Source organism: Oryza brachyantha, chromosome 5 (genome assembly GCF_000231095.2).
Source record: "Oryza brachyantha chromosome 5, ObraRS2, whole genome shotgun sequence".
Taxonomy (NCBI): Eukaryota; Viridiplantae; Streptophyta; class Magnoliopsida; order Poales; family Poaceae; genus Oryza; species Oryza brachyantha.
Window position 1 is genome coordinate 19,815,477 of NC_023167.2, and position 23,358 is coordinate 19,838,834.

A 23,358-nucleotide genomic window follows, 5' to 3' on the forward strand; every position below is an offset into this window, starting at 1 on the left:
CACATCTGCGTATCTGCATTTCATTGCACAGCAATCAATCAATCGACACCTAAAACAGCTGGTATACCACTCTGAAGAAAGTGTAGGCTTTCAGAACTGACAAAAACCACTCTGAAATCTTTGGCTGGTAGTAGGATCTTCGGTTCTGAGGCAAACGCTTTGCTGGATGACAAGTGCTCAGAGGAAAAGCCTTCATTATTTCAATGTTTCTTTCACTCACTACGTGCATGGGAAGCTGAGACAAACGCTTTGCTGGATGACAAGTGCTCAATCTGCAGCCACAAATGAAGGGGTGGGGGGAGGTATAGTACAGTAAACAAGAGCATGGCCGGTGCTTCTTTCTCCGAGAGATTCTTGTTACTGCTGTACTGTGCATGCATTCCTCTAGGAGCAGTATTATATACAGTAGGAGGTACTCTACTGCCTAGTACTAGTAAATACTCACTCCAATGCAAGTGTTTTCTAACACTGCAGTAGCAAATTAGTTACAGGAAGGTTAATAGAATAGCTAGAAGTAACGGTGGCTCCAAAATCTTTTTACGTCACTAATAGTTAACATAGAGCTAATTTATACAATAGCTACGTACAAACATACTAATAGTTAACATAGAGCTAATTTATACAATAGCTACGTACAAACATATTCCACGTCATTAATATGTGGTCCACCTTTCATAAATATATGATGTCTTAAAACTTATGTTATAACTGAATGGGATCATCCCATCCTAAAAAACAAGGACGGTCCCAACCCATCCTTCCAACCAAACACATCCTTAAATAACACCAGCAATTTAGCACAAGCCTGACAAGTGGGCCAGTCCATCAAACACACAAAGTTACAGAGACAGCAATGTTGTAGTTTTCTATTAGATGACCAACTGAAATTACAGCAAGCCATATGGTTTTGACAAAATAGTTACATGCAGAAACAGAAAAAGGCTTCACCATCACTACAGCACAAGAACAGGAAGCAAGATGCATTGCATCTGAGTAGAAATAAGAAAGAATGTCGGGCTATTTTTATTCATAAAAATGTCAGCAAGTAGTATATGTATCAGCACCACAGACACACCAGAGGCATACATATGCAAGAGAAATCAACAACCTCCCTCGTTACCTCCCTACCAATTACATTGTCTTTCTTCATCTATCTTCTCTCTACAATGGCAACTAGCACTGTACTTCTGTCCACTGCAAAGTGGTACCACCATTCCTCCATAGAATTAATCTTCCAATTGGTTTCATGTTTTTGCTATATGGTATATGTACATGTAATGAAAAAAGAACCAATCTGCAGCCCCTTATTTCTCTCTAACAACAAGCATGCCTGCATCTAAACAATGTCAGAATAAGCATTCTTTCTTGAGGAGTGGTCTATGGGCTGAAGCAAAAATGTGTCAAATGCATGATGAGGTGGCAGAACAGAATGTAAGAGATGAAAGAATTGCACAATGCAGGTTGGCCGAACGACAGATGGGTAGGAATAACCAAACAAAGAAGTCTAGATGATCCAAGAATAAGATTGGCCGGGTGAAGGATCAGAAATAGTAGAAACAGAGAACGAAGGGAAGAGAGGCAATAAGAAACTACTTCATGTATCAAGCTTAGCTCATTATGCTCAGTGGAGACTGGAGAGTAACTATGCTGCTGGAGAAATGCTGTGGAGGCTGATTGTAGAGAACAATTTGTTGCTAAAATGTTGGCAGATGACAGGGAATTATATGCATCAAAAGAAATACGTGTGCCACTAGTAAGACCTCAAGAACTGGAGACAGCATAATGCTTGACTGAATAGCGCAGGATGTGTAAGCTGGGGCAGATCATCTCCTTCACTCTTGCACCGTCCTTGTATATCTTGAAGGTCGGGACTATGCGCACATTCTCCATTCTCGCTACCATAGGACTGTCATCAACATTTACCTGCCAGTTTGTATACAGAGGGGATTAATTAGCACCTTTGAAACCTCCATCAAATGTGATACACATTATAGCAGTGGGAAGAGAGAGATGTTAGGTGGATTACCTTAAGAAAATTCACTGAAGGGCACTCGGAGCACAGAGAGTCCACAGATGGGGTAATCTGTTGACACTGTGGATTCATCGTTGCCATGAAGTAAACAACAGATACTCCTGAAGAAATACCACATAAATTATGTTCAGTCTCAGGCTGCCTTGTAAACTTGATACAGATTAAATACATGCTGATATGCAATAATTTGAAATTTTATTAAGTACAAACCTAGTGAATGTGTGGCAAATTAATGAGTATTGATAAGCCATGGCACTAGCACTAATAAGTAATTGAAAAAGACCGTGACAGGACCTTATGGGCCTTCAGTAGGCCAGCAATTGTTTTTTAATATAAGAGATTACAGCAGAAAAAAAAATCTCTACAGGAAAAGCTCACCAGGTGAATGTATAGCATCTCGGAGTTGCTCTATGCTGGTAACTGTCTCAACCTCTCCTCCAAACTTCATATTTGCTACCTCCTCACCGCGTGCTGTCTTCAGTGCAACTTGAGCGTGGAACAATGACTCTGCAACCTCTGTGTCACTAGGAAGCTCCTTACGTAGCACCTCATAGTCCCGCACACAATCAGCCCAGCGCTCAAGCTAATTGAATGTTAACAGGCAGATATCAACACCACGATGCAAATAATTAGAAATACGATGATATCAACACCACAGGGACATATCAAGCGTACCTTTGCGTAGGATGCTGCACGTCTCAAGAGAGCCTTTGTGTAACCAGGTTGAATTTTCAGGGCCTCATTGCAATCTTCAACAGATTTCACCCAATGGCCTAACTTTGACCAGCAAGCTGCTCGATTGCAGTACAATACTGGATTTGAGGGCTCATATTTGAGCCCTTCACCATAGGCTATAGATGCCTCAGCAAATTTGCCTGCCTTAAAAAGCTCATTTCCCTGTCCTCGAGCTTGTGCAACTAACCTAATGTTATTTGTAATCCTTCCAACCTCCGTATTTCCAGGATCGATAATCCTAGCCTTCTCCGCCATGGTAATGGCTGTGTCAAACCTGCAGGAATCAACCAGTGTTATTGTTACTACAGTCCCAAGAAAAATATTAATCAAAATTATCAGGATTTGAGAATCATACGCACCTTCCAAAAGCCATGTTGACCTGGGCTTGGACAACATGAACATAAGAATCAGCTACCATGCCTGATAGTTTAGTTGACATTGACGATAGTGATGCGCTGTCCAGTTTCAACAAGCTTGTAATAGTTGAATCAGCCTCCTCTAGTTTGTTGAGCCGGAGAAGTGCTTCTGACCTCAAGGCAAGAAGCTGCAACCAAAATTTGATTCCATGTTCATTGACTGAATTTTTAACACTGGCCAACAAAAACAAGAAAGCGTACAGGACTCCCAGCAAAAAAAGGAAAGAGGTAATGCATACAGGACAATAAAGATATAAGCTGAAAGGAGATATTACCAGTTGAGAGGAATCTGCTCCATTGGCAATGGCTGCATCTGCTTCCCTTAGCGCGCTTTTCCAGTCTCCGGTTTTCCTTGCATCCATGCATCTCCCCAGATGTCTTTCCATCTCTTGGAGCCTTTGAAATTCAGCAGAGTCTGACTGATTTGCTTGCCCAGCTAACATAAAGTGCTTCCTTGCCCTCTCAACCATCCCAAACCTGCATGCCGCCGTCATGGTGCAATTTTCAGTGACAAAATCAAACAGCTACCACAGTCCATAAATTGACTGAACATTAGCACTGAACAAATTAGGACCACCACTGACTCCCCTGTACTACTGTCTAAATACAATGTACAATACAGGTAAGCACTCACTCTCAACTGCATTGTTTGATGCGAATCATATTAAGAACACATTGATTAACTACAGCGTACCAACCAAAGAGGCAAAGATATAAACTTTCCAGCCTTCCCAGTCTCACCACACAATTGCTAGCCAAGTTCAGTAAAAAAAAAATGGTACGCTTCTCAAGTAAATTCAAGATGAAACTTTTGCTTCCAAAACAAGTAAATGAGCCACTGATGACGATCAACGGTACTGATCTCAAATCAGACAAACAAGAAGACATGGTAGGTATACGGAGCAGCATATCTGTAAAAATTCCCTGTTGTATTGACCCACAAGTTAAGTCAGGCATCATCTACACTGTCTCTAAGAAAGTAAGTACGGCACTAATGCATAAGCAAGCAAAAGCATCAAGATCGGAGATGTAAAGGCAAGATCTGTGAATCCATTTGGGCCTGTGGAGTACACGAATCTGTGAATGAGCAAGCGAAAGAATCTCACCGGAGGCATAGCGCGGCGAGGCGACTGTGCGCGCGGCCGCTCGCCGGGTCACGGCGGATGGCCTCCTCGCACTCGCGGAGCGCTTCGGCGAGGCGGCCGAGCCCAATGAGCGCGGCGGCGCGGTTGCTGCGGCACGCGGCGCTGTCCGGACAGAGCGCCACGGCCTGGTCGTAGTGCCGCAGCGCCTCGCCGTAGTGGCCCTTCTTGTACCACTCGTTCCCGGCCCGGGTCAACTCCTGCAGACTCCCGCTACTGCCTTGCGGTGCCGGGCAGCTCGCCGCCGACCTCGACAAGTTGCCGTGGAACGGACTGGCGTCAATGCTGCATCTTGCGGGAGCCATGCCGCCACCGCCCCTCATGATGCTGCCATGGCCATAGTGGCCGGTGCCGGATCCAAGCACGTCGGGGCGGGCGCGTCTGGGCGGCGCAGGCGCCGCGCTCGCGACGCGGCCGGCCGGGCAGATGTTACCTGTGGGCAACGCATTGGTCAGCGGCGAGCTCGCCGTGCTCCCGCCACCGCAACCGCCTCCTCCGCTCCCGGCGCTGCTGCTTCCGCCGGAGAAAATCAGAGGCCCAGATCCGGAGCGGCGGTGCCCCGGCGGCCGCGGCGGGTTACCTTCCGCCACCAGCTCGCCCGAGTGGCTCCCCGGGCCTCCTCCCCTACCGACCCCACCGGCAGCATTGCACAGCGCGGGCGACTTGGCCGAGCCAGCGGACGACGAGGACGACGAGGGCGTGGCCGCAGCGCCCGGCCGCAGCCGCAGCGGCGACACCGGCGAGCCAAGATCCGCGAAAACATCCTGCTTTGTGTCCGGCTTGTCCCTCCCACCGTCATCGAGCGCCAGCGCCGCCGCGCGGATGCTTAGCCGGTCAGCTCCCGACATCGCCGGGCGCAGTCAGCTATGCCACCACCGCTGACTAAGCGCGACCACCACCAGCAGCCCCCTCGCTGACCAAGCAGGCATACAACCGGTACAAGCACGCTGCTTTGTGTGCTTTCTCGACGAGAAGAGCTAGCACCAATGATAAAGAAGCGTAGATACTCCCTCTCCCTATGTTTGTATGTATGGCTATGGCTATGGCTATGAGATTGAGGCGTTGGATGGAGAAGAGAGGAGTGAGGAGAGCAGAGCGGAGTGGAGGAGGAGGAAGAAGAAGTGAGGGGGAAGGAAAGGAATAGAAACAGGAGGAAGAATGCCAAAGTTAAAGGCAGCCGCAGCACTACTCTCTATAGGGATTAATATAATATTTTCATTATCAGAATATTTGTTATTTTTTAAAAAGAAAATGAGAATTTATATTCTAGGGATGGAAAAAATGTTGTACAAATTTCAACTTTTTTTCATATATTTATTAAGTTTGCATTGTTGGTGTTCCTTTTCATGAAAAAAAAGAACTCATTTTTTCCTTTGAATTTTGTTGAGTGATTTTTTGGTGTTGTGATCTGTATTCTGACTTCACGAGTTGGCCAGTTGTTGCCAGGGCTGCCATCTGCCATGGTGGCCTGCTGTGTGTGGGGCCACCCAAGAAAAACATGGATGGGTATTCCTTTTGGTCCAACCTAAGCCAGCAGAAACAGCCCATTTTCTTTGGTTTTTTGTCCTACATAAATACCATTTCTTCTTATTATTCTTTGCCTAAATTCTCCATGCTCCCACTCTGATTAGGGGTGTTGCTGGCATCATTTGTCAATAAACAATGGCTGTGATTACCCACCGTTTGTTCCTCCTGTCAATGCACAATTGATCAGTAATCTAACAAGCATGTCTGCAGTAGGTACATTCCTGAAATTGTAGTGTAGTAGCATCATTCACATAGATTCATCATACAGCTTCCATTCCAACCTGTGGTCATCTCGAGCAGATATGTATGTATGTATGTGTGTATGGTCACGATTGCTAGCTTAGCACATATAGCTCTCGAATGCTGAAGCCATGAACTGGCAGTACACGGACCACACTAGTTGCAGCTGCAGCTCTGCATCTTAGCTGAATTTCCATGTCATGAGAGATAGATAGATAGAGATAGATAGATAGATAGATGCATCCATGGATCGACCGATCGATCGAACGAGTAAGTGGTCACTGTCAATGATCGAATTGGGGTTTTGGATCCTAGCTCAAAAGTCTCTGTACGACACGTGAACTAACAGCAGCATATGCATCTGTGCATTTTTGCAGTTTTGCAAATTGCAATGGAGACCAGAAAAGGAGTGTATACATTCATTCACATAAACACACGCTAGTAAAGATGATGGACCGACCGTACGTACACATGGATATGTAGTTGTTGGTAGTGGGCATTTGCAGTAGTTAATCTGAAGCTGCTTAAAATGCAAGCTTTTTAGGTGGTTGAACATGCATGCACTGCAGCCATGATCATTATTGATTAAGCAGTAGCAATGATCTACCTGTTTGAGTTGAACTTTGCAGTTGGGATTAGCAGAGTAGCTACAATTGTACTCAACTAATGGATATGTCTGTAATTTATGTGTGTGCTGTGTGCTGTGTGCAGTAGTGTCTTTCATGTAATGTAATAGAAGAAAGATGATCAGGCTATGAAAAGTTATGGCAGGTAGCATCATGCATATGCAGATGGAGGGAGGTCCAGCTTTGAAGGTAATGGGCCAGCAAGGCCCAATGTACATAAACAGGCAGGTCCAGGGAAGTGTGGAGCCCACTGGTCCAATTAGCAGCCATTCCTTCTCTGATGCTCCCAGTAAGCATGTGTTTTGTCGTCAGGAGACAGCCTAATTCTTTGGGTTTTGGTCGGTTGTTCCTGTGCACGCATTTCCTCACCTTGATCCCCATTACATTAGTCGTCACATCACCTCACCAGCAACGGAATGCAGTTCCCTAATCATGCTTATATATGCTCTCTTCTCTTAGTCCTAGCTAATTACTCTTAGAGTACAGAGATATTATAGACAGAGATGATAGATCAGAAATGTCTCAAGGGGCAAGAGCCAAGGGCCCTTTCTTAACAGGAAAACAACACTAGTTTCAGATTTGGAGATCTAGAGGAATATTTCAGAAAAAAAGGCAGGCTTGGCTAGCTGTAGCTGGTACTACATGTGCCATCCTGCAGACACTTGAAGCCAAGTTTCTTGCTTTCCATGCATCTCAATAATGCTGCAACGCACAGATGATTAACTGTTCATTAAATTAAGACCTCTGTGTTTAAACTATGTACCTCCCCTTGTGTATATACGTGTCATGTATGGTGCCTGCGGTTTAACTGCATTATTGATAACTGTTAAGAAACAGACAATAATAATCTCAGCATTTTGTTTGTTAACATCTTTTCTAATATGTACTTGAGAGGCCCTGCGGCTGGTGGTGATTGACCAGTTCAGGTTCATGGGATTAAACTAGAAACATGCGCTTTTCTGAAATCGCCAAGCTGTGTTGTTTGATTTGATAGCCCCCGTGAATAAATTAGTTTTGCACAGTTTGGATTCAGTTTGAGTGTAAGCAACATACTAGCAGTACTAGTATTTTGGCACAAGCCCTGCATGTTTGCAAGATTTGAGAGGCCTTTAATTAACAATTGGATTTGAATGCAGGAGGCCATGTGATGCCTGTCAGGAGGATAACTACAGCCTCATCTTGTGCCCCTTCGCCAGAAACCAGGTCCAATTAGATTCCTTTGCACTGTTCAATCAAAACTAGCTTGACCAAATGTGTAGCAACCATTCTATGCACCGCAGTGCTATATAAACCATGAGAAAGCAAGTAAACGTGTATATAATAAACACCAGAGTTTGATAAATTGTTTGTTGTCGAGGACTCTGTTTGCTGGTCAATGATGAACACATTTTTTTTTTCTGTTCTTGTAGTTAAGGTTCCAGTCTTCAGTGTATGCAAACTGAATAGTTTTATGTTAAGGTTCCTGTTTTCATTAGTCAGAGCAAATTTGTGTAGTCCGTACTTCACCATGTCATCAAAAGATGAAAACCCTTATCGCCTTAATCATTGTACACTATCACTTTATAAGATTCTTACAGTGAAACTCTGGCATTTGCAGTTTTTGATACTGCAAAAGAAAATTTAGTAGTAGTTGACAGATAAATGATGACTGAAGAACTGATCCAAGCTACAGGTTCAGAATTCAGTGTGTGTGCAGTTTGACCTAGTTTTTAGTCCTGAGGAAATTAAACTAAAACTGTGCGTTCATTGAATTCAGAGTCAGGCAAGAACAATGAAGGAGTTGGATCACAAAACAACACACTAAAACTTGCCAGGCTGTTTGACCTAGTTTAGTCCTGGAAAATCTATACTCTCAAGAATCAAGATACACCCCACCACTAGAAGCTGTCAATGCAAGCAAGTTAGTAGGATTGGACAGTGTCAGCAGGAGCAGCTAGCTAGCAAAGCATGCGAGTTTGACACCAAAACATAAATGTTAAGGAGGAACAATATTTTGAACCCTAGAGAGTGGAGAAAAGTAGATGAATGCATACCTGTCCTACTTAAATACAGATCACTCTCCACCTGTGACTGCACAATATTTATTCTGCTCAGATGCTTCACAACTTTGAGAGCCACAAGCTAAAGGCCATAAATAATTAGCATAGGATACACCCATCCACCTTGCTTCCAACTCAAGACCTGGTTGTACTTTGTGATCTGTGATGCTCCAACCACCATATAGCCTCTTCTTGCTGACCTCAAGTGACACCAGCATTGCCCCCAAACTGTCTGCAGTACTACTTTCAGCTCCTTAACACTACTACACTTTCCTCAAGACCCAAGATGAAGGGTCAATTAATTATTTATTTACCATGAGCCCTCAAGATCCTAAACACAAGAATTGTTATAGTTATCCCTTTTAGTTGTCACTGTCAGTTGATTTGTTCTCAAGAGTTGTGCAAGGAAGTGGATCCAATGAAACATCAATTGGATCGTAATTGGCTCATCCAGGGGAGATCAACTAGAAGTGGCATGCATGTGTTCAGTTTTATATCTGTGCAGCTAGGATGGTATGTATATATCTGTCTTGCAGCAAGACCAAAAGAAAATTAAACCAATTAATGAGACAGGAGCTAGCGTAATGATTAAGAAAAACTGAAACAGATAATATGCATGATCTCGCGCGGTTCAGTGAATGTTCAGATTTAGTGGATTTCGTATCTGCATTGTTAGAATTGTTCATTCCGAGAATTGTCCTGAAGTATACTAAACGAATTAAAACTGATGAAGGGGGGGTGGTAGGATCAGAAGGGTGTAATGGTGATAAAAAAGAGATAAAAGAACCAAACACATTGAAAAAATATGGGCCATTGTTTCAGAGGACGCTGCAACAAGACAACACTGCAACTTTTCAGCTAGCATCCATCGGTCGATCTCATTGGAAAAATATGGGCAAACATACATGAACCCCAACCACTAAAACTTGAAGGCTTGCTCATGGCAACTACTACTACATTGGCCTGATCCATCTCCTTGACATGTGCATCGTAAAGTGATTCCTATCGAAAGCTGGAAGCTTGATCAACTTTTCTCTAGATCTAAGAATGATCACTACTCACAAGGGAATAGGACATGACATGTTCCTTTTTAACCGAATGCTCTCTTTCGTTCACCTCTCTAACCGAATGCTCTCTTTCGTTCACCTCTCTTTTCTTTTCAGATTTTCATCCAAATGTGTACAGGAGGAACAAGATAGTTGAGGCTAAAGCTTGGCGCCATTGGCCGCTGTCAGCAATCAGCAATAATTCAGAAGAAGAACTGAAGGAAGTTTACAGTACGTGTGTATCTGTAACTGTAAGACTGTAACTGAAGAATTGATCAATGCAAAGGCGCTGCATGCGTTCCTTGATGATAGATCTGCACGTTTGCATGCATGGCGAGGTGTCGTGAGAGCATCGTCGCTTTGAGTTGAGTTGGAGATAGCAATGGCTCCTGATGGATGGACGACGTGTGGCACTCCTCAGCCACGTGAGTGGGGCTCCGTCGCACGTGCTAGCTCCACATATATCGATCACTAGCTACTACTGCAGCCTGCTTGTTATTCAAGTCTGATCAGCTGCTGCTGCTGCTGCAGTGGTCAGCAGCAGCAAGGTCAGTGGAGTGATGGAACGTACGTGCATGCTTGAGATCGATCAAGCTAGCTAGCCAGATATGATCAGATGATATGGTCAGATTGACAAGGGGCTTAATTTCCATGGATCCCCCCCTGCCTGCCTTAATTATCTGTCTACTGTACTGTAGTATTTTCTTCTTGGCACTCCTGTCCTGCATAACATCTCGTGCTACAGCAGGCAGCACCTGTGCTGAAACTTATGCAAGCTAGGAGCCTAGGAGTAGGAGCAGCTAGTAGGTCGTAATTAATTAAGGTGCTACTATACCTGCATTGCAACTCTCTCTGTTGGGATCATATCATATATATTCGGAGGAAGAAGAAGACAGAGTGAGTGACAGGCTGAAGAAAGGAAAGGTGAAAGCCAGTTAATTTGGAAAGAAGCAAGTTGCCAACTTGTATATATGTATGCAATGCAGCGATGTGCAATTCCACTGTAGCTGCAGGATTCTGTAGCATGGTCAAAGAAATGGGAGGTGTTTTTCTGCCCTGAGAACGAATTGAATCTGGGGTGGTACAGTGAAAGTCGATCAGGGCTGGAGGTTTGCATGCAGACCGATGCATCACAAGATTGTCATATGTGGCCACAGCCGGACCCAGACCCAGACCCCTGCTTGATCGATCGAAGAATCATCGTCGTCGAATCCATATGATATGTGCTGCTCTGCTGCATACATGAATTATTTCTGCTCACATTCTCATGTCTCCAGCCAGCAACGTCGCCATCGATCTATCTATTATAGGCACGTGATGAGGCCTCTAGATCGATATCGATCGTTTCGTTGCTAAGCCTGCCTGCAATAATATGCCATGAACCTGTGACGACTGACTGACAAATAAATGGCTATAGCTAGCTTTGCTCTTTGCTTGGTTAGCTCTAGCTAGCTCACCGGCAGCCAGCCGGCCGTTTGTCTTTGACGACGACGACCTCTATCTACGCCAGATACATGCATGCATGGAGATTAATTGGACATGGAGTATAGTTACGTATGTTCCAGATGATAAGAGGCTGTTCCTGTAGCTGTAGGTGCCGTAATGGCACTGCTGCAACTTCTTCCAGCTCCAGATCGATCGTGCATGGCTGACAGCAACGGCCAGCCAACCCACCGGTCTGAAAGCCAGCCAGCCGTCGGTAGCCGGACGGACGGCTCCGATCGATCGTCTACGTACGTACGTGGATGCCTATCCAAAACTGTTTTTTTGTTGGCTTGCCTGAATATATTACGGTTCAGGCTAGAAAGCCAAACAATATATTTAAAAAAAATAATTAGTAAATCGAATTCTTATATATGCGCTCTTAACAATATAAAAGCAAAGATAGAAAAATAAATTAACTATGATGAAAAACTCAAATTAACTCCAAGTTTAATATTAAAGACTTAAAAACATAAGCAAAAGCGAACACGGTTATGGTTGCTAACATCTTGTTCAGCTCCGGCCGGGATTATGACCATGAATTGACCTCCAACTTTCTCCATCACCTAAACATATTCCTGCTGCTTTTGCAATGCCGTCAGGCCAAGGTCACATGCATGGCTGATGGCTTCCGGACACAAACTGTTTGCTTCGTGATCTGCATCAACCAACTCTCAACAGTAAACACTATAGTACTAGGATGGAATGGAAATGTATCTAGCTAGCTAAAGCTCTAGTGCTACCAATGTAAGGTTGTTTGGTTGTCTTGTTGCATGGATGGAAAATTAAGTTGAAAATTACAATCAATACTAGGCACTGAAGACATGATGAATATAGGGGTATACTGTACCTGAGCTGAGCTAGGTGTCTTGGAGGAGCTCTGCATGGTTTGCTGCTGGAGTGAATAAACTTACCCCAGTACTGCCTTTGGCTGGCCAGCTGCCGTGCAGTACTCGCACCAGCATGGGCATCTTCGCCTTCCCATGATGATCGTCAGATATAATCCTGTATCCAGCAGACGAGTGAAGTCCAGCTTAGCTTGCTCATCATCTTCTGCGTGCCCATTTCTCCTGGTGCTCATCAACCTGGCATACAACTGCAAAAATCCCTGCTCCTGCATGATACAGAATTCAGTGCCACAAAGAAGGCTTCAGTAAAGTGGCATGTTACGGTATGGTGCTCCAGTGGATATCCAATCTAAGCCACAGAAAATGATGCTGGCAGCAATTCAGAACAATGTCAAACAATAAATACATTATAGTAAGAAATGATGAGATAATAACACCAGTTCTATTGAAGCAAAGCGCCAGACAGGCTTTCTGTTTTACAGCACTCTAAACACAAGGATGAAACAGATTAGATAAGGGAAGCTCTGTCATCCCAGCATATAGCTAGCCCCATGGGCACCCACCTTGCAAATCTTCTGAATAGCGCAGTCAACAATCTAGGGGGTGGAGTATTACACAACTGTCTTTGCAAGTGCAATTTACAAGAAATAAAATAATCTAACCACTTCCAATATATCATTTGAGTACAATTTCTCTAGGTTCTCTAAGACAAACAGAATACACCACAAACAAGAGCATCCTTACATTAAGACAGTGACACTCTCCTGAACCATACCGAGCTAAATGGAGGCAAATTGCACAACTTTGCTCGCAAATCAGAGACCTGTACAACACCGTACGTGTCAAGTTCACCATTAGTTCAGCTACCTAGGCCTAGCAAATGGGGAAAAGGGGACCCTTTTAGCACAAGCAACGAAGGGCAAAAACTGAAGAAAGAACGTGAACCAACCTACGTAGGACAGGAAAAAAAAAAGATGAAAATAACTTAACATCCTGCAAAGGTCATCACAAGATGTTCCATGTGTGCTGAGACCTTCTCCAGCAAATCCGTGGCCTAATGTGAAGCAGAACTCCACCTTCTGCTCCATGAGTAACTTAAAACACTTTCAGAAGATCCTACAAAATGCTGGGAACTTGTACTGAGAGCTTTTCTTGCAATTCTCTGATCTTTGAGCAGAGTTCCAGCTTCTGCTCCTTGTAGCTCTGAATCAGGAAATCCTTTCCTTCAATAATTTCTTTCAGGTCACAAACTTCTTGCTTGAGCATTTCCACCCTCTCTACCTCTCCATTCCTTTTCTCGATACAATTAGAATGCAGCTCAGGGTCATCAACACTGCTATCAGCATAGCCATTAGCATGCCCATTGGTACCATCTGATTGCCAATGTCCAGCTTGCAAAGGCTTATCATGAGATAGTGCTTCCGCAACACAGTGGTCTGCAATAATCTTCCGTACATGCTGAATCTCTCTCTCAGATTCAAACAGATCTCGATTAGCAGCATCCAACTGAGACTGCAAATTGGCAGTCTGCTTCACCTGGATGCTAAGAGAGTTCTTAAGATCAGCTATCTGAGCTTGCATCTCCATGATCATCTCATCACGTCTCTTCAGGTGCTGCCTCAGCTTCTGTTTAACCTCCCTCTTGTTATAGATGTCAGATCCTGATTCTGAAACACAGGGAGAGCCAGAACTGTTTGAGTACTGAAATGGTTTATGAGGATCTTCAAGCCGGTCAGGCGATGATGTCCACATGACGCCACTGTTCTCTTTGCTTGATTCTGGCCCTGGTATCTTCACAAGAAGGGAGGAGGGGTCAGTTGATTCAGTAGAGGACTCCCAGGAGCCTGCTTGATTTCCACTCCATCGGCACCCGCTGCATATGATAAACCAGCAATAAATATTTCCCATCTTTTGGAACAATTTTTATGCCACTAGAAAGGAATAAAGATACGTAGAATTCAAAACCCAAATTAAGGTATGAAAAGTCTAATAGAACATGGTATTTAAGTTTGGGATACTGGCATAGTCCAAGTAAAATAGCAAACAGAGCACAAATATATAATCACGATATCTATAAATGGTACACTCATCCAAAGATACGAACTGGAATATAGAACATAAATGCAACTGTCTAATAATCATACAACATCATATTTTCGCTTATACTTATGCTTATAAGACAAAATTTAAATTTTTAACCTTAAATTTAGAGTTGATCATGGAGTTTTTCATCGTAGTTTATTTTCCAGCCTTGGTTTTTAGATTGCTAAGAACATGTATAGAAAAGTTTTATACACAACTTAATTTTTATTTGCAAATATATGGTTTGGCTTTTTTTTTCCCTAGAAAGGCCAAACAATCACCCCATAATTCTTTTTCCTCTGTAAATTCCAGTGCACATTAAGGAACTTGAACTAGAGGTGACGACTGATAACACATGATAAATCAACATACAAGCAGTCAGCTATCTGCAGATGGCAAATTTATTACTACCTCTGTCCCAAGAAGAATGCAATTCTTGTCCAGGTGCAAAGCTAGAATTGCAGTCTTTTAGGACAGAGACAAAGAGTAGAGCCAAAGTTGCATCATTTGGTGTTGAAACTCAGGAAACATACAGAAGGTTTTAGGAAGTATGAGCAATGAAAAATGTGCGCAACATTACCAACTAAGCTAGAAGATTAGCATACTGAGATTCACGGTCAAGTACAGACCCTACAGCATGATATTGGCATACTGAGATTTATGCAAGAAGCTTAGCATAATAGCACTGCAAATAATATATGTATTAGGAAGCCAGAATATGCACTCTCAATTTTTTTAGAGAAATAATTGGTGACCCTACAGCGTTGCTATTATCTTCATAAAAATCTCTCCACATGAAAATTTTAATCCACCAAGGATAATGTATTCTGTATGGTGTGATTTATGGGAAAGCTATTCTACTATGGAGAATTACTGACCTCAAATTTTTGGAATCCTAGATAGTCCCTTTTACAGTTTTGTATCCTAGCTCTAAATTTAATGTCAATTGAAAATTACACCAAATAACCTGCATTACTCACTGATAAGCGATTAAGCATGACACAGGCAAAGAACAGAGTAAGTTACAGATAAGCACCTGACATACAACAGTAGCAGCTTGTTTGGTCGTTAAACCGGTAGAGATTTGAGTGTAGATCACATGCCCCACGCATTCTTTTTACTGCAATTTTGCAGAGTCAGTAGTGCACATAAAGAATATGGACAAAGCAGACAATGTTCCAGCTGCAAATGGGCACATTAAACCATTGGACATACTGTTTTGGTTCTTCGTATCAAACATTTGCTTTAGTCTGCATCCAAGTCTGACTGAAAGTGTGCTAAGCAAAACTCCTCCCGCAACAAGAACTCAGTTTGGTCACCTCGTTGGGCACGATTAACTTTTCCTTCCTTCTGAATGCTCCCATTTTCCTTAGACTCCATTCTATGGTAAAATAACTTTTTTCAGCTGAATTTACAAATATACTTGCTAAGGTTCATGCTGCAGCTCCAACACTGAATTAGCAAAATAAGTGAAAAAAAAAACTTGTTTCACCAATACGAGTATGCAACAAAAGGTTTGGAGCACCCTTCTTAAGATGGGAAGTAAAATGCACAACCTCAATGAATGTGTTGGCAACACACATGACAGACACATCACACTTTGGAAAGCTAAAGCTTACAGAAAATGGAGTAAGTTACACCACTGTATTCTAATCCTTGATAACTACTTAAATTGAGTAAGGCAGCATTTAGGTCAACTGGTGAAACATCACCGCAGCATCCATGATGGCTGGAGGATGGAGCAACAACAACGATCATATAATAATACAGTGATGGTCAATCAATTCAGCAATTCCAATCGACAGTGATAGGTCCTATGACATCTCGCAAATCGAAAGAAGAACGCATGAATGGATCTGAGGAAGCGACCAAATGAAGTGATGACACCACTCACCGGTCGGTCGCCCTTCCCGTCCCCTCCGTGAACTCGCCGGTTTGCCTCCCGTCCCCCGCCAAGCGGCCACGCCCGATAGTCTCGGTGCCGCTCCGCTCGTCCGTGCCTACCTGCGCTCCCCGTGGCAGGGGCCGCGCCGCCCCGTGCTGGGCGTGAGTGGTGGTGCGCCGGTACACACTACCCAGCTCGAGGTCGAGGTCGACGGGGAGTGGGAGGGAGTTGGGCTCGCTGTGTGTGATGGGCCGACAGGTGGGCCGTAGCTCTCTACATGATAGGCCACTCAATAGTTCTTAATGGGCCACTGTAGCCAATCGCATGCTTAAGAAAAGGAAAAAGTCCAGGAAGGTCTCCAAACTCGAAGACGAATTTGTTTTTCATCTCTTAGCCATAGCAATGTGTACCATAAATTCATAGAATCTGTTTAAAAATGTCCCTCAGCAGTATTGACCTATTTTATAGAATCTGTTTAAAAATATCCCTCAGCAGTATTGACCTATTTTTTAATCGGTTTTGTTGACGTGGTGTTCGAGGGGTCTGCATGTCATTTTTCTTTTACTCTCTTCTCCCTTCCTCTCCCCTCTCTTTCTTCTTCCTCTCCGGAGCGCTGCCGGCGGGGGTGGGGGTGTGCTCGCCCGCGCATCCATGTCATGGACTATGAACTAACTGTTCAAAATTTTTCTTCTTTTAATTATGGTACTGTGCAAAATGAATCAATCGGTTGTGTTCTCGAAATTTGTTAAGTTGTAGAGTTGGCTCGAAACTAGAAGAATTTCTACGATGTGGAACTGAGAAAAGCCTAGGGCCCTTCCGGCTAGCACCACAGGATTAACCGATGCCACCGAATCATGCAGTATTTATCAAAACCATTCAACAGGGACACACTTCGCATTAAAAACCTTGATACACATTGATCACTTGAAATAAACACATCACATACACTGTTCATCCTCAACTTTTAAAGAGTAATGATACGCCTTCACTACATGTCTGAATCAATGATTCTGAGCATGAACCGTTCTCTGCATGCATGCAACCTACTCTCCGAACAGCTCAGTCGGTTGCGTTTCGCCTTGGTGGTGAATTTCGCAAGGAAGCCTATCTTTGCAAGTTATGCATACCTCCTCCACCAAATCCACTTCTGCTCGCCGCTCTGCTGCCTTTCGTCTTGGTATTGAACTTCGTAACCCCACTCCTTTCCTTTTCCGTGAATGTATCATGGTCTCGAGTTCCTTTTTGCGATCATGCCACTTCAGCCATGAAAACAGAACACTTAATGTCAGGTCATAGCAAGAAAATGAGTTGAACAATATCTGATGGGTAGCAGCATATAAAGCAGGGTCTGCAGGTGAAAGGTTGCGAGAAACAAGGCGAAAACAGTTAATAGGGACTAAATTTGGGAGTTTCTTTTGAGTAAACAGTTATGACACTGGTGACATTTTTTTCAATAAAAGAATAAATCAGAATACATCACTGACCATCTCTGCAAAGAAGAGTAGCACAAAAACAATAAGCCTAGATTTATTAAGAGCAAGCTTTAATTAATAATACGATGTAAATGTCTGCATATGTGGGTTTGTTCATGTAGTGCAATCAACTGTATGACATGGTCATACCTTGGTTAATCGCTCCTTAAGTTTTGGCCTTGTAGATACTACCACTCGTGTTAGCTCAGCATCTGATTTTCGTAGAACCAACTTCTCACGTTGCAACTTGTTTATCCCTCTACTCTGTAGTTTACTTCTCTCTGCTGCTTGAAGCTTCTTGGCTACAATTTTCGCCTCTGCTCTGTTAAGTTTCTTGATTATTTTTTCCCTCACTTTGTTCCATAGGAACGTAGATATCATCTCAGATTTTATCCTGTCATAGCTGTCCCAATCCAGCTTATCTTGCCAGTAGTCACCTTGTTTTGCTGCTGCTGCAATGTTATTTGACCATGTACGAATAACCTCTTGTCTTGCTTTGACAGATACTATTCGCCTCTCCCAGATCTTTCTCAGTGCAGCACTTATCTTGTCTTTGCTTGCTTGTCTGAAACAAGATACAACCATACGTTGAGTTTTTACATAGCCACATTTTATATACATCCATCTACGTAACAGAAACATGCATTTACCTATGCAATTGACGATGTCCTAGCATTTTCTTCCTAACCTGGAAATTTGAAAGAAAAAAGGAAAGATTAGAACTTGAATTGAGTTTCTGTAGACAGTTCACAGTCCATAGCCAAGTAGGCCTTTGGCAGATACAACAGTGTCATGTGAAGGTTTCTTACATGACATCACCTTAGGATCTCTAAGAGCCTCAGTAGTCCGTTGCTTGATGAGCTCCTTGTGCTCTACAGGAGAATGATAGACCCCTCATTGTGTCATGATAACAGACTGCCTATCTGCTTATTCGAACAGAAAATCTACCGAGGAAAAATGTCAGCTAGAGCTTGGTCATACCTTTGCTTAATTTCCTCCCCTTTGTCCAGGGAACTTTCCCCTTGTTTGCCGCACCAATCTTTCGTCTTCTTTCAATTTCCTTCATCGACAACCCGGTAGTATAAACGTCACCTTGTGGAGTTGATGGTTGACAAGATGAATGATCTTGCAGTAACTTCTTCACATCCCTCTTTTGTGTAGATGGTTGTGCACTTGAGAATGGCTGTGAGTAAGAAGAATGATCGGTCCATTGTTCATCCATGCCATGGACCAAATGTTCACAGGCTCGTTTTTCTAGTGATGATCGTGGCAAAATGAATACCCGATACTGAATCAATCGACTGTGGTCTTGAAATTTGTTTTGGTGTAGATGTGACTCCAATGTTGCACAGTATTTATAGTATGAGAATGTGATTCTTGAAGATGAACCAACACAATATTCAAAGGTCATAGAAGGCACACCCGCCCTGTATATACAATTTGATTTACAGAACTGAATGTTAGTTTGCAAAAGAAGAAGAAGACGAAGCTAAGCGACAGATCAATCAGCCATGCTTCGTTCATCAATGAAATTTAGTAAGAGAGTGTCAACATATTTGCGAGTGCAGACATACAGAAGAGGGAGACAACTGTTAAGGATAACTATAACAGAAAAAGATAAAAGTTTGATTTCTTTTTTCTTGAACAAATTGCGGGCAAATGAGCAGAACTCATAAGATGGCTAGATATAAACACAGAGCATGCGTTAAACTGTTAAGTGTACCAGCTTGTGGTGGCAGATGCGGTACTGGTTTGGGGCATTTTTCCTCTGAGCTATACCCGCATTACCACTTCCAACAGAATTTAAGCGAACAAAAGAAACGAAATTGGAAGGCGACGGGCATTACCTAGCACAATGGATGGGCGCCGCTGCCATGGCTCTGCGGTCTTGCACCAGCACAATGCTGCTCTTTTCTGGGGAGGATCGGCAGGGATAGGAAGATGAAGTACAGCAAATGGTGCGGGGAGCATAAGGAAGGAGGATAGCAGCAGCAGCCGCCGCCGCCGCACCGTCCGTCCAACGAGGAAGACGATGGTGAGCCATGACCAAGGCGACCTTATCCTCGTCCACGAGATAATGGGTCTCCAATAGCGGCCCACAAAAGGGTAGGCCTAAAATGGCGGCCCACGTTAAGGTGGGCCTGAAATGGCGGCCCATGTGATCCGAATCGTCGGGATCCCTCACCTCTCTTTCGTTGCAACCCACGACGCCGTCGACGCGTCCAGAAATTCGCGCGGCAACCAGAAATTCAATCAGAGTTCCAGAAAAGGAAAAACGAGTAGTTTCAGCAAGAATCCTATACAGGCAGCATCAATGGCGCATCTTCATCGCGATGGATGCGTTCCAGGAGGCAAAGAGGAGAAGGTTCCAGCTATCCGGCAGCCCCGGCAGGCACCAATGGCTGCAGTCGGCGTACGACCCCGGCTGCCGCCTCTGCTCCGCCGTCAGCACCTTCCCTCCCCTCGCCGTGAACACCGACGGGTGCGCGTCGCGCCGGAGCTCCGACAGCCGGGTGATGTTCAGGCACGCAACCGCCGTCCTCGCCCTCCGCAGGTTCCTCTCCACCGCCGACACCATGCCCCTCGGGAACGCCTCCACGTACTCCTCCGCCGTCGCCATCGGAGCCGTCTCGTTGTAGCACCAGTTCGTGCTGACCATTATTGCATCGCCCGCCATTATTATTCCATCTTAACAGCAAGTGATTAATCAATTGCGATTTGCGTATGTACTTACTTCTTGTGCTCGGGGGAGATGCTGCGGAAGAACACCATGGTCTTGTCGGAGTCGACGCTTCGATCAAGCCATCGCGTCCATGTCCGGAGCGCGCGGTTCAGCGCTTCCTCCGCTCCCATCTCCACCTTCTCCCCGTTCTTCTCGAGGTGATCCCACCTGCAGCTCGAGTTAGCCATGGAGTGATCAATTGATCATTGCGAGGAGGAAGCTGGCGAGAGCTGAGAACCTTACGCTCTGAACTTGCCGGTGTGCGTCCACCAGTGGCCCGTGTTGAACACCAGCACGTCTGCGGCGGCGAGCCGGCGATACGTCGCCGCCGGGAGCCGGTCCAGCCTCAGCGCCCTGGTCTGCTCGTCGAGATCAACCAGGAACGGGCTCCAGTAGAACTCCACCGTGCAGTTGTAGTCCTAGCCATTGATCGTGTTCGTGCGACAACAACTACCATGTCAGCAATCTGCAAAAGTTTTCGTCTTTGACGCAGAAGAACATAGTCTTGGGGGGTTAACGCTAATCACCAATGCGCGGAAGATCTTATAGTCGGCGCTGGCGTCGTCGACGAGCGCGCGTGACCGGTCCGGCGCCGCGGCGTAGAGGATGCAGGCGAGCGACTCCCACATGTTGCGGTTGAGCGAGTCGCCGACGAGCACCACTCGCTTGTCCCGGCACTGCTCCAGCATCTCCCCCCCACCCAGCCTGAACTATTTTTTGGTCAGACAAAGTGAAGCATTCTTCACACGGTTATTCCAGTTGCAATGATGCATCGGAGGAAATCAGGAATGGTCGCCGTGGTGGTTATGTGTGCACTTAGTATCGACTGGAGTATGTTTTCAAATGGAAAATAATTACTGCACAGTGCACTGTCAGACCTACGCTACCGTATGTCCCCAACTCAAAAGCAGCACAAGTTGACAACTTTATTCACCTTTTCTATCCAAGAACGGGCCCTGCGACTTGCACGGGCTGTTCATTTAGCCATTGATTACGACTGCCAGAGGATGATGCATTCATGAATTGAGCATGCAAGTTTCAGGAATCCAGATTCAGAATCCAAAACGGATTCTAAAGAGACCTGCTTTTAATTAGTTTGTTTGTCCAAATTTTAAACGAAAAGACCAGAAATTTCAAAGAAGCGCAAGCAAGAGGTAGTAGTGGCCACACGCACCTGAGAGCGGCGGCGCACTCCCTGGGCTGCCACCTCCAGTGCTCGTAGCCGGAGTCCGGCCGGCCGTTCCTCCGGCAGGTGACCTGGTCGCTCAAGAACGGGCACTCCCGCGCGTCGTAGAGCGGGTACCCGGCGGGGTCGTACACCCAGCTGCCGTCGAACAGGTCGCAGCGGACTTCCCCCTGGGTCGGCGCCGGAGCCGGCGAGCCATCGGCAGCAGCAGCTGGGCTCGGCGTAGGTGCAGCTGCCACAACGCCAATGCGGGCAGGATGCAGAGGCGCCAGCGCCATTGAGAATGAGGACGCCTCCTCTTCCTCCGGTCGCATCAGCTTGCCGTTGCCGGGCTCGTGGCGAGAGGAATGCGGCGGCAACGAGGAGGGCCAGCTTAGGAAGGCGCGGGAGAGGAGGAAGAGCGAGAGGAAGCTGAGGACGGCGGTGGCGAGGCGCTTGCGGGTGGCGGCCATGGAGGGAGGCTTCAGCTGCTCCAGGGGATCCATTGCTAACTCAACTCAACTGTCCAAACTTGTGGAGTGCTGCATTTTGACCGGATGTCTGTACCTCCGCCCCTCGTATTTATCTCACTGGTCCTAATACTTACCGCATCACTCTAAAATACAATCATTTCTATATTACTACCTCCGTTCTAATTTAAATTGTGCATTTATAGATTTTGTGTCTAACATTTGATTTTTTTAGTCCTTTAATATCCAAAATTTAATATTTTCTAGTCTTGTATAAATTAATATGGATACTAACGAATTTAAAACATTTTACGATATAAAACAAAGTAGTGTAATTTATCGATTGTATGCAACACAATATATACTTTTTTGAAGAAAAAAAAGGTTGAATTATACACACAAACTTGCATGTCGTGCAAGCAAGCTACGCAAAAAAGTCATATTTTTAGACTCCTAAGGTTATAAATCAATAATTAAGCTTCCATGTATATTAAAAGTATTTTGGGTATTTTTAAAAATAACCATTGGTCCAATATCATATTGTAGAACAATTGAAAAAATCATTGATATATTATAAAAAGTGATAGTGTCAATGACAAATCATTGAACTGTGTCAAACTCACATGCATATAAATAGATTATCTCAATACTTATCGTTTTAATGAAGACATGCCACTTAAAAATAAATCTAATCACTATATTTTTTACTATAATATAAATAAATATATCAATAAATATATATTTTATTAAATTAAATATTTTAAAACTCATTTATACTCAATGCTCTATTGCTCTATGAGGTTTAACGTTATTCTTATTTAGAACGGTAAGTATTATGAAACTGGAAGTATTACTCAACTGCAAATGTTACGTTTAGAAAAGAACTACTCAAATAGTAGCACATCTGGAAAAACAAATTTGAAATGTGTCAGAAGAGTTGGTTGGGTTGTTTGGCTGATTTTGCATCTAGGAGTATTTTATATGGAGCGGTTTTTGTTTGGGGGGCTCTGTTTGGAGACTTGCCGCTGTCTGTATAGTACTTTGCTAGCTAGTACCACAGTAGGACTGACACTGTGCCGTTTGCGTCTATCCCTCCATGTGCCAGCAAACTAAAATCAAATATAACAACCATCATTCCAAGAGATTATTTCAAACTCAACTTTGTACGTCTTCTTCTTTTATTTTTTTAAAAAAAGGAAACTGAACTTTATACAAAGTGGAATTGTGCAACAGTTGAATCGGTGCAGACCATGAAACAAGAAATTTCACTATGAGTGTTCTTTTACGGCTGAAGATGAGAGATTGTCTTATTTTTATTATAGCTATTTAATGGTGTAAATAATAGAATTAGCTACTATACAGTTGGAAATATAGTTTAGAATGATAAGATGATAAATTTCTGCAATCAATTTTTTAAAAATATATCATT

The 23,358-nt window shown here is 44.1% G+C and overlaps 2 protein-coding genes and 2 pseudogenes across 3 annotated transcripts; all 4 read right to left on the minus strand.

Moving 5' to 3' along the window:
• Positions 1-1,000: 1,000 nt before the first annotated feature.
• Positions 1,001-5,469, minus strand: LOC102702012 (TPR repeat-containing thioredoxin TTL1-like). Of its 2 annotated transcripts, none has more exons than XM_040524249.1 (8): positions 4,290-5,469; positions 3,459-3,660; positions 3,127-3,311; positions 2,708-3,041; positions 2,411-2,615; positions 2,027-2,133; positions 1,761-1,923; positions 1,001-1,330 (listed from the first exon to the last, which is right to left on the minus strand). In XM_040524249.1, the coding sequence occupies exons 1-7, from the start codon at positions 5,171-5,173 to the stop codon at positions 1,762-1,764; spliced, it is 2,079 nt and encodes a 692-aa protein (XP_040380183.1). In that variant the 5' UTR covers positions 5,174-5,469; the 3' UTR covers positions 1,001-1,330; position 1,761. The 2 variants fall into 2 exon arrangements, with proteins under 2 accessions (XP_040380183.1, XP_040380182.1); XM_040524248.1 differs by having other exon boundaries at positions 1,001-1,336.
• Positions 5,470-12,588: 7,119 nt separating this feature from the next.
• LOC102718836 lies at positions 12,589-16,266 on the minus strand (annotated as a pseudogene).
• A 589-nt stretch (positions 16,267-16,855) lies between these two features.
• Positions 16,856-19,593, minus strand: LOC102719114. The gene is made up of 6 exons (XM_006654793.3): positions 19,420-19,593; positions 18,554-18,999; positions 18,392-18,444; positions 18,223-18,260; positions 17,723-18,137; positions 16,856-17,356 (listed from the first exon to the last, which is right to left on the minus strand). Exons 1-6 carry the CDS (start codon positions 19,446-19,448, stop codon positions 17,144-17,146), a joined length of 1,194 nt encoding a protein of 397 aa, XP_006654856.1. The 5' UTR covers positions 19,449-19,593; the 3' UTR covers positions 16,856-17,143.
• Positions 19,594-19,734: 141 nt separating this feature from the next.
• On the minus strand, positions 19,735-22,339 carry LOC102702291 (annotated as a pseudogene).
• Positions 22,340-23,358: the final 1,019 nt, after the last annotated feature.